General features: G+C 36.7%; 1 protein-coding gene across 1 annotated transcript; it reads left to right on the top strand.

Annotated features, from left to right (window-relative positions):
- The first annotated feature begins 1,633 nt into the window (after positions 1 to 1,633).
- On the top strand, positions 1,634 to 5,316 carry LOC143849484 (uncharacterized). Its single transcript, XM_077358503.1, has 2 exons — positions 1,634 to 3,017; positions 4,502 to 5,316. The coding sequence occupies exons 1-2, from the start codon at positions 1,634 to 1,636 to the stop codon at positions 5,314 to 5,316; spliced, it is 2,199 nt and encodes a 732-aa protein (XP_077214618.1).
- The last annotated feature ends 6,864 nt before the right edge of the window (positions 5,317 to 12,180 follow it).

Genomic DNA, 12,180 nt, shown 5'->3' with positions numbered 1-12,180 from the left:
AACCGAAACGACCGAAATCCATAAACCAAAATCATAAGTGTAATGGTGTATTATGGTTTTAAATTTTGGCCAAAAAGACAAAATATTTCGGTTTCGGCCAAGGCCAAAATGAAATTTACATGAAATAGTTTTTTCTACAAGATTTTGGCGAAATTTCACCAAATTTTTGCCAAAATTCTAAAATGTCGCCAATTTTTTTTGCTAAAATTTCATTTTTACCCCTTTTACAAAATTTCCACCGAAATTTTAAAAATGCCCACCGAAATGTTATGATTTCCTCCGAAATTTACGAAATTGGAAATTTCCAAAATTTTCGACCGAAATTTTAGACATTTCGGTGGAAATTTTTTTTCAAGAAAATAGTATCATATTTTAATATGATTTAGGCCGAAATTTCCACCAAAACTGAAATATCTCGGTTTTGGTGGTGTCCGAAACCGACACATAAACCGAAATTTAAAATCTTGGGTGGTATACTATATCAGTATGTTAATTATATTTATGTGAATTGTATGTGAAATGTGGATGTGTGTATTATTATTATGTATAAAATATTATATGGATTACATGTGAAATTTGGTATGTACAAATTTATCAGATGATGCATGACAGTGCATGTCACTAGGTTTTCGATGTTTTAAAACCATTATAGATGGTTGTCTTGCTTATATGATGGTTTCTAAGTGTGTATTTGTGCTTATTCTAGCATTTTCTAAAATTTCATCTTTAAATTCTATCATTTGCATATGATTTTGTGATTTTACATGATTTCCACCAAAACTTTTAGCCAAAACCGAAACGTTTCCGTGGTGACCGAAACCAAAACTGAAATTTGAAGCGTTGCTCACACATACAAGAATACAAAAAGAAAAAAAAAGGAAAAGAAGAAATATGAGATAATATATGATGGGAGAAATTAGCAAATAAATTTCTAGACATTATAAAAAGGACACAAGGAGAAATTCAGTTCCTATGTTCATTTGCATGCCACTAATTGGATGATTGTGATCATTGAATATCTCCACGATTTGGTTCCACCAAAATTGAAGGGACTAGATCACATATCAGCACCACGTTCCTCACGATAGCTGCCACCTCCCTGGGCGTGCTCAATGTTGTAAAAATTGTAGTATTTCAAAGCTTTTGGCTTGTCCCAAAAATTGAATGGTCACATCACAACTGTATACAACCTTTCATTACCGTTGTAGCCCATTTAATACCGAATTAAATGTGGGATTTTGTCTAACGTTTGATTTTCCTTCAATGCTATGTCTGACATTTTTTTTTGAACGTTTGAGTGCAGAAAATTAATATGAGTTAATTTTCTATTTATTCTGTTGTCCTAGAAATCCCTATAAATAGAGGCTTTCACCTCATTCATAATAGACACAACCAGTACTGCGGATATTTTTGTAATGTTCCTGTACCCACTACACTTGCGAGTGCACGCTTGTAGTGAAGAGCTGTTGAATCCTGGAGGGTAGATCTCCAACGAACCTGCTGCACCGAGATACCATCTCAGAGAGGTGAAACTATTCTTAAGGACAGTGTCATTCGACACGCCTCAGTAACTTCTACTCTCTGTCTTTGATTAAAATACTAGTTTTTCCAACAATCTTAAGAATAGTTTACTATGGGTGCTACTAGTATTCTGATTGCATCTAGGTCAGTTTCTGATGTTACTAAAATTGAACCTTTTAATGGGATGTTTTTCAAACGTTGGCAACAAAAGATTTTGATGATACTTGATATTTCTGGTGTGGAATATGTTCTAAAAACTGCTAAGCCTATAGAAGGGTCTGAAGATTATGATAAGGTTTTAGCTGAATGGACTAAGGCTGATAAATTGTGTAAAAGTATGATTTTGAATGCGTTGTCGAATGAATTGTTTGATGTGTTTTGTGGATTGACTCATGCTGCTGATATTTGGATTGCTTTACTTCAAAAATATGTAGTTGAGGCTGCTGGAATTAAGAAATATGCTATAGGAAATTTCCTGAAATTTAATATGTCTGATAACAAGGATGTGTCTTTCCAAATCCATGGGTTTCACTTAGTTGTTAGTGAACTCAAGCGTGAGGGTATGGATTTACCCGAACCTTTTATTGTTGGGGCTTTGATTGAAAAGCTTCCAGAATCTTGGATAGATTATAAGAACAATATGAAACATAAGAGGAAGGATATGAGTTTGGAAGAGGTGATAGTGCATATTCGTATAAAGGAAAAAAATAGTTCTTTGATCAATTCTGATAAGGCTAAGGAGTTAACATCCAAGGCTAATTTAGTGGAGGATAATAATAGAAAATTCGGAAATAAGGTTGGGAATAAGGGGAAGAAATACAACAACAACAATAGTCACAACAAACATGACACTAGGCTCAAGGCTGTTAATTCTGCTGTTAAGAAGAAAAAGAATTGCTTTGTTTGTGGAAAGCCTGGACATTATGCCCAGCAATGTAGGCATAAGAAGAGTGACCAAGGTGGAAAACCAATTGCTAATTTGGTGGAATCTGATATTATTGCTGCAGTACTGGTTTCTGAGGCGAACATGGTATCCGGTGAGAAGAATTGGGTGGTAGACTCTGGAGCTACTCAGCACATTTGTGCTAACAAGAGTGCCTTCACTTCCTACACTCCAATGGGAGAAGGAGAAGAACAAGTGTTTATGGGGGATTCAAGGCCCTCACCAGTGGTCGGCAAAGGGAAAGTTCTCCTCAAGCTGACATCCGGAAAGACCCTTGTTGTCACCGATGTTCTGCATGTGCCAAACATTCGCCAAAACCTAGTTTCTGTATCTCTGCTGGGTAAAGCTGGAGTCAAGGTTGCTTTTGAGTCTGATAAGCTAGTGATGACTAGGAATGGGAATTTTGTGGGGAAAGGATATTGTAACAATGGGCTGTTTGTTTTGAACATTTCTGAAATAATGAATGAGAATGCATCTTCTTCTACTTATATGCCTGTCTTAAATTATTTTAATTCCTCTGTTAATATTGTTGATTGTATGGATATGTGGCATGGTAGATTAGGACATGTGAACTTCTCATATATCATAAAAATGAAAGAACTAGGTTTAATTACCAATATGACAAAAACAAATAGTGATAAATGTCAAATTTGTGCTGAAACAAAACTCACTAAGAAAATTTGTAAACCAGTTACACAAAGAGAATCTGAACTACTTAGTTTTATTCACACAGATTTAGGAGATTTGAAATCTACTATGACTAGAGGTGGTAAAAGATTCTACATCACTTTTATAGATGATTTTTCTAGATACACAAAAGTATACTTACTTAGAAACAAAGATGAAGCAATGGAAAAATTCTTAATCTTTAAAGCAATGGTAGAAAACTAAACTGGTAAAAAGATTAAAAGACTAGATCTGATAGAGGAGGAGAATATGAATCCAACCCTTTTAATAAATATTGTGAAGAACAAGGTATAATCCATGAAATAACTCCTCCTTACTCTCCTGAGTCTAATGGAGTAGCTGAAAGAAAGAATAGAACATTAAAAGAAATGATGAACGCCATGCTTGTGAGCTCGGGCGCTCCTAATAACTTGTGGGGGGAAGCTATTCTTTTCGCTTGCCATATACAAAACAGAATTCCTTATAAGAAAACTGGAAAAACACCATATGAGTTATGGAATAATTACTCTCCTAACTTGACATACCTGAAAGTGTGGGGGTGCTTGGCCAAGGTAATGTTACCTGAGCCCAAAAGAACTAAAATAGGTCCTAGAACATCTGATTGTGTCTTTATAGGATATGCTGATAGTAGTCCTGCTTATAGATTTCTAGTTCTTAAAAGTGAGGTGCTAGAACTTAACACAATAATTGAAACAAAGAACGCAAATTTCTTTGAAAATATTTTTCCTTTAAAGGAGTCAATTGAAAGACCAGTTAAGAATTCAAATGTTGAACCAGAAAATGAAGGAAATAAAAATGAAGAAATTGAACCAAGAAGAAGTAAAAGACAAAGGAAAGAAAGAAATTTTGGAGATGATTTCTATACCTATTTGATAGATAATGATCATTTAACTTATAGAGAGGCTGTTACCTCTCGAGATGCTCCTTTCTGGAAGGAAGCTATAAATAGTGAAATAGAATCCATTATGTCTAACCATACTTGGGAGTTAGTAGTCTTACCCCCTGGAACTAAACCAATTGGGTGTAAATGGATCTTTAAAAGAAAACTTAAACCAGATGGTTCAATAGATAAATTTAAGGCTTGTTTGGTAGCGAAGGGTTTTTCTCAGAAAAAAGACATAGATTATTTTGACACTTATGCTCCTGTCACTAGAATTTCTTCAATAAGAATTCTAATTGCTTTAGCTTCAATTAATAAACTCATAATACATCAAATGGATGTTAAAACAACATTTTTAAATGGAGACTTGGAAGAAGAAATTTACATGGACCAACCAGAGGGTTGTATCGTTCCTGGAAATGAACAAAAAATATGTAAATTAATTAAATCTCTGTATGGATTAAAACAAGCTCCTAAACAAAGGAATGATAAATTCAATGGTGTATTTATTGATAATGGATTTGATGTAAATGAAGCTGATAGGTGTATATATAGCAAATCAACTGATAATTCTGTTGTTATTATCTGTCTATATGTTGATGATATGTTAATTCTTGGGACTGATTTGCTTATTATTAATGAAACCAAAAATTTTCTATCTTCGAATTTTGATATGAAAGACATGGGTGAGGCTAATGTAATTTTGGGTATGAAAATTTCTAAGACTAAAGTAGGGTTTACTTTGTCTCAACCACATTATGTAGAAAAAATCTTGAAAAGATTTAATAATTTTGATGTCAAACCGGTGTCCTCTCCATATGACTCTAGTGTTAAATTAGTGAGGAACTCAGGACATAGTGTATCTCAATCTGAGTATGCTCAAGTCATAGGGAATCTTATGTATCTGATGAACTGCACAAGACCAGATATAGCATATGTTGTGAGTAGATTAAGTAGATACACTCAAAATCCTAGTAAGGACCATTGGGATGCTATAACTAGAGTATTGAAGTATCTTAAGGGCACAGTAGATTATGGTTTGAAATTTTGTGGGTTTCCCTCAGTTCTTGAAGGGTATAGTGATGCTAACTGGATCTCTGATTCAGATGAGACTAAATCCAAAAGTGGCTATGTGTTCACTCTTGGTGGTAGTGCAGTCTCTTGGAAATTTTCCAAGCAAACGTGTACAGCTCGATCCACTGTGGAATCCGAGTTTATTGCTTTGGAAAAGACAGGTTCAGAAGCTGAGTGGCTAAGAAACCTATTATCTGATATACCGTTATGAGTAAGACCAGCTCCGTCTGTGTCTATACATTGTGATTGCCAGGCTGCAATAGCCCGTGCAAAGAATAAGACCTACAATGGCAAAAGTAGGCATATCCGCCTAAGGCATAATATTGTGAGGCAGCTGTAAAGTGATGGGATTATATCCCTAGATTTTTTTGAGATCAGAGATGAACTTGGCAGATCCTCTGACTAAACCACTATGAAGAAGCTTAGTGAACCAAACATTGAGGGGGATGGGACTAATGCCTATTTGTGAAGTTGACAGTGATGGTAACCTAACCTATGAGAATGGCGATCCCAGGAAGTAGGTTCATATGGGTAATAACAAGTCACTAGTCAACTTGGTGTCGCACTATCATTTTATCCCTCCCTATGGTGTAGATAGTGCTTATAACTGAAAAATAGTAGGTTGAGCTTGATGCTCTTAATGGATCCATAGCCCTGATAGGGTGGTGTGTTTAGTTGCGGTTGCACACTTGATGGAATTCACCTATGTGAGTGTGAAGGTGGGGCCGCCTTCTATGAGAGTGTTGGCAAATTCTCTAGAACGCTCATGAAAATCAGGAAATGGCGCATGGCTTATTGGTGCCAACCCGCGTTGAACAGTCCTAAATCGAGAATGTAGTGTGGGTAGCGTTTGCATCTGATTTACAATCCGGAATAAGGTTCATAGAAATTTAATTTCACCGAGTTCCCATAAATCATGCCACGTTTATCCTAAGTATTGGTTCATAGTCCAAAAGACACCAATGCTAATGCATTGCACTCTCACATCTGCACTTCTAATTCTAATTCAGTTTGACTTCTACTTCTTATTCAAATAGCTTTGAAATTGTAGGGGATTGTTGTAAAAATTGTAGTATTTCAAAGCTTTTGGCTTGTCCCAAAAAATTGAATGGTCAGATTACAACTGTATACAACCTTTCATTACTGTTGTAGCCCATTTAATACCGAATTAAATGTGGGATTTTGTCTACCGTTTGATTTTCCTTCAATGCTATGTATGACGTTTTTTTTTGAACGTTTGAGTGCAGAAAATTAATATGAGTTAATTTTCTATTTATTCTGTTGTCCTAGAAATCCCTATAAGTAGAGGCTTTCGCCTCATTCAGAATAGACACAACCAGAAAAGCTCTCTCTCACTAAATACTGCCTTCCCAAATTTGTTTTTTTATAAAATTCTTTTTGCTTGATTTTCCGTTCAATCCAGTAGTGCGGATATTTTTGTACTGTTCCTGTACCCACTACACTTGCGAGTGCACGCTTGTAGTGAAGAGCTGTTGAATCCTTGAGGGTAGATCGCCAACGAACCTGCTGCACCGAGATACCATCTCAGAGGGGCGAAACTATTCTTAAGGACAGTGTCATTCGACACGCCTCAGTAACTTCTACTCTCTCTCTCTCTGATTAAAATACTAGTTTTTCCAACACTCAAATCATTTTCCAAGAAGATATAAGAGAGGATTTCTATCCGTTTGTACTGTTTGATGCATATGGCACCCATATGAAATTGCAACAAGCGCAGTGCTCATCAATTGAGCTATTCAAAACATACAAGAGAAGCCATGAAAATACATCAGTGTGTACGAAGCAAAATCTTGTACTAGTTCATGTGAAGAGTTATAGCCATAAGAGAAATTACAAGATGAGTGAGCGTACAAATACATGTGTTTGTACGCCCATTCATCATATAATTTCACATATATTTATAAAAGCAAAAGGGGATTGAGCCTCTAGCTCAACTGTTAAGGCTTTGGCCTTCAACCTTGAGGTCGGAGGTTAGATCCCAGCTTGCCTACCAAAAACAAGTTATAAAAGCAAACTCTTCTGCCTTTTGAAATACTTCATTTATTCAACCTGCTCTAGTACCCAAAAGGGAACATATAAGAGAGCCCTTCAACGGATTTATTCCCTTGGGTTCATGAATAAAGATGAATGCTTTTCTTAGAATGAAAAAGAAAAATGAAAAAACTTGAATGTGGGCCCCACAATCAAAGGTTTATGGTGAGAGTAAAACATGGCTGACATACAAAAGTTCACAGAGGTACTATCAAGACAAAGGGTTGGAATATTAGTTCAATACATTGTTTTAAATTTCGACCGGTGGAGACCGAAACTGAAATATCCCGAAATTCCGAATTTCGGCCATTACCAAATTTCGGCTGAAATTCTGGAATTTCGGCTGAAATTCTGGAATTTCGGTCCGGGGTTTTCCAAAGGTCCGAAACGGTTACCGAAACCGAAATTTTAAACCATGGTTCTAGATGTGGATCCACAATTCCACATGTACAATGACCAATACCATTTATCTTCCAAACCTTGCTAGGGTTGAGTAATACATCAAAATTCCCCCACATTGGACCACCCTAAACCAATGATGTGTGGAAGCTTTCCCGATGAATGTAGACCGTAGACCGTTGATTTTTTATATTCAACCATCTATTATAAGGTCACATATCAGAGACTTTGGATCGTCTGATAGGGGAGAATTTTGATCCATGGGTCATCCATAAGACTACATAGCGGATAAATGGCTTAGATCGTTGAACAAGTGGCCCCTGCTTGTACTTCTGCCTACTCCTGTTTCTCCAAAGAAAAATGTGCGCATCCATCACATAACAACTCCCAATGTGCATGTATATAAAGTCTAGCGTGAAAGGAAATACAGAATATCTGTTAATCGTACCTTTTTGCTTATGGCACGCCCACTCATTGACCCACCTTGATTTTCTCAAGTGGATCCCAATGTTCCCTAATTGAAAACCTATTCATTGATCCCAATGTACTGCTTTTGTGCTGGAATGATCGCACCCTATGTATATGGACTTTGCTAGGCAATTTCACGGCTTACTTTTGCAGGAAAAGATAGCAACATCACATGAATTAAATCAATAAGACAAAATCTGCTAAAAAGTGAGCATGTGTGGCTGTTCTCTCCTCTAAAAGCGAGCGGTGGAATGGCCTTCCGTGGAATTGTCACGATGACATCTTTTTATATAAATTATTAAAGGATATTAAGTATTAGAAAATAAGTCAATCATCTGATTTTTCTTGCAATATTTCTGTTTTAGCATCTAATACGAGAGAGAGAGAGAGAGAGAGAGAGAGAGAGAGAGAGAGAGAGAGAGAGAGAGAGAGAGATATGAGCGATCTTACCCTTCTTGCCATTCGAGAGAGGTGAGCTGGCAGTCTTACACTCTTTTGGTTAGAAACATACAGTATATATACACACCCACCAATCTTGTTAGAATGCTAGTGGTATGAAATGCAATTACCATATGTGGATGTTGACACCTATTTTCTTTTTTCTCTTTCTTCTTCTATGGTGTACATACATATAGTATATGTACTTCGAACAACAATTTCTAAGAATGTACCCTCTTATATCTTATATTACTAGATGTTTCTATTTTTCTTTATTAAGTATTAGAAACAAAAGTTTATAAATCATTAACATAGGAACAATGTCGGTTCCTGATCTAACAATAGGGTATGAGAGAGAGAGTGTGTGTGGTGAAGGCGTGGGAGAATCTCTCTGAGTGATGGCAGGCCAACTGAACAACTCAAATCATGAGGCTAAGAAGCCTTTATATCTCTGAATTAAAAACTTAAAAAAGGGCACTCTTACCTCCCATGTAAAAACACTTGTTGGATGTTTAGCAACCATGGAAAAAGTTCCTGAATTTAAAAGAGCATTAACAAACCGACTAATCATCTTCCAAGGAAAAAAATCTTAGGAAAGAGAGAAAGGAAGTTGAAGCCCCCAAGAAAAGAAAGATAAAAAAAGGCAGCAACCCAAGAGCGCATTGTCCCCTGGATGCAGTCAAAGCAGGGCTCTTTTAGCGCCGTTGTCTCAGCTTTGGGTTGGCGATTGCTTGCTTGACGAGAGCTTTGTACGTACCCTCCGAAACTCCACTATTTTATTTAGGCCATGAATTCTCTTCCACACCTTCTGAAAATGTGAATTAAAGGTGGGTTTATAGCCATAGTAATCATGTTATTTGGGAGGAAGAGAAGGAACGTACCATAAAAAGGGGTCGTTTGGTTTTTTGGTGGGGAGAATATTGCAGTTGCATGCGCAAAAGAAAGGGAGGTTTGTTTTTTTATGAATAGTAGCTAAGCATGACACTAAAGTAAGTTGCTCTCTTCTGATCCATCATTCCACTCACCTTCTCCACCTTACCATCCCGAGGCAAACTCCCCCTTATACATTCTCAACCCCACCATTCTCATCACCCTGGCTCTCAACAGTCTTCTTCACTTCTTTCACTCTCCTTCACTCTCCACTTAGTCCTATTTTTTCCTACCATACATCACCAATTCTCTATCACTTGTGTTGATGTCTCATTCTCATCTATGCCCATCATTTATCTATGACTATGACTCATGGCATTATCATCTACCGTCAAAACCTATACTACGAAATCTCTAAATAAGCTAAATTCATGATATATAACATGAATGAATGACATCATCATGACCCATGCCTCCTTATCCTCCTCCATTAATTTTTCTTTCACTCGTTGAGCCCATAGCTCATCTACATCCATGTCCGTCATTCATCTATATCTCATCATTTACTATCAAAGCCCATAAGAAGAAATCACTAAATAAGCCAAACCCATGCGACTGCATGAATAAAATGCACCATCATGACCCATTCCACCCATGCTATTACTTCACTCCATAGCATACACTTCGAGGTACAGTAGAAGAACATCCATTGTATAGCTTATGAGTCCAATTGTTTGCACTATCTTGGCTTAGTTAATAACCATGTCTTGTATAATTATTTTCTAAGTGATCTTTTCTTTTTGTGCTGTATAAGGTGTGAGCTAGCATCAACAGTAGAAGAATTTTGGTCATCTTTTTTGTTTTTTTATCATTGGACAAGTTAATTATATGAGAAGAGAAGAAAGCGATGTTGGTAAGGTTCAATCCGAAGACGTCTTTACACTCAATGGTAAAACTGATCTCAGATTGAGCCGCGCCAATATCACTTTCTCTATGGTGCCTTCTCCTAATTAGTAACAAACTTGTGAAGACATCTATCTCTTTGTTCTATCTCTTTGTTCCTTTTGTTTTCTCTTGCATGGGTCTTACATGATACTGACAGAAATTTCTTGCTTTGTTTTTATACTTGCTTTTATAAATGCAAACTAATTTGGAACTTGGATGATGACACGATGCACATTTTCTTGATCAGAGAAGGAGAAACAAATGGGGAGACATGTAGTTGGAATTTAACGGAATATTAAACAAAAGGAATTTTGTATTTGGGTTTGTTAGGCACGGACGTAGCCCCAAAAATCATCTCCATAATATGATCTTAACCATCAGATCTGTAGAGGTTTCTAAACACAGACATGTATTTTAAACCTCTACACATCCGATGGTTATGATCATCCAATATAGAAGATTTTTGAGCTGGGCCTATGTTACGTGCCTAATTGGCCGTAACAAAAATAAAGAAAAATAAAAGATAGAATAGAAAAGGGAATGGTTGATTCGAAGCAACCGGGACCTCCTACTGGCTCGGTTCGAGAGGAGCCATTACTCTCTTAGAAACAATGGCTCTATTTTGCTGTAAATTCTCTTCTTCTTTACTAATGAAAAGCATGCCATTTAAATTAATACACCATCTTCACCCACACCTTTACATGTTTTAGAGATACGTGGGAAATAGCAATAGTACATAAGTAGGAATAAGAGAGACATCAGGAAACTAACAATCACAATCCTAAAAGCAACCACGACTAAAGAAAATCAACTTAAAAAGCCTAAGTGCGCATGTTCTTTTCAAGGCCTACCTGACTTGTGCATATTTTAAAAAAAATACACGGTAGCCTACGTTCGACCATTCAATTTGTTTGGCCTTAATGCAAATACGTTCATCTGTTTGTCATCCAATCCTATGGAGATGATTTGTTCATTTGTAGCCTATTTACAATGGGGCCCAACAAATGACCGGTTTGGATCTTTGAACAAGTAATTTTTAAAAGAAACATTTTATAGTGTCCTTGTGTAGTAGGTTCACGTATTGTTTTTAATACTGAAACCGACGTTTTTCAAAAATCTAAATCATCCGTGTTGAGAGAGGGAGAGAGAGAGAGAGAGAGAGGTATGATGTGGTCCCTTTGTCGTTAATAGATCAATGGGGGCGAATGGGGAATTTTAAATGGCGAGTTTATCGTTAATAGAAAGTGTGGTCCCTGTATCGTTTGGCCACGTGCCGAGATTTGCGTTTCTTGCCATGTACGTGTTGCAACTCGCCCGCATTTGCTCGCTTCGAAGCCTAGCGTGAAAGCCAGGTGCGCGATACACCGTATCTAATACTTGGAGAATAACAATTAGACGCTTTTCTATTGTACCGTACACGAAAACATGATAGATATCGCCATCGAAATTGCGTCTATTTATTTCTCAACTTAGACGGCTCTGATAGTATCATCTTCGCTCCTTATTAATATGAACGGAATACTGCAGGGGCCAACTGAGACCGTTGATCTTGTGGGACCACCAGATCAACAGTCCTACGAGCCAAGTGTACGGTTTCCAGTCAACTTGAACAGCTAACCAAGTCGCGCGAGTGGGCTTAGCTATTTTTCGTCATTCTCCATTTCTCTAGATGAGATATTTTTATTTTTTATAGTATGAACTATGAAGAGAATTTAATTTTAATTTAATTTTTTTTTATTTCAATTTTAAATAAGAAAGTGATATATAAATGGGTTGTAATAAATTCGCACCCCCTGAAGGATAATTCACACCACTTGTAAAGTGATTTGACATAATAAAAAAAGAGTTACAAGGGGTGTGAATTATCCTACATGGGGTGCGAATTTATTATTTCCCAATATAA

This window comes from Tasmannia lanceolata, unplaced genomic scaffold (genome assembly GCF_043159265.1).
Source record: "Tasmannia lanceolata isolate RefF3 unplaced genomic scaffold, GAP_Taslan_0.1 ptg000018l, whole genome shotgun sequence".
In the NCBI taxonomy this organism is placed as follows: Eukaryota; Viridiplantae; Streptophyta; class Magnoliopsida; order Canellales; family Winteraceae; genus Tasmannia; species Tasmannia lanceolata.
Note: the sequence above shows the minus strand (reverse complement) of the source record. Positions and strands in the feature narration are given on the sequence as shown.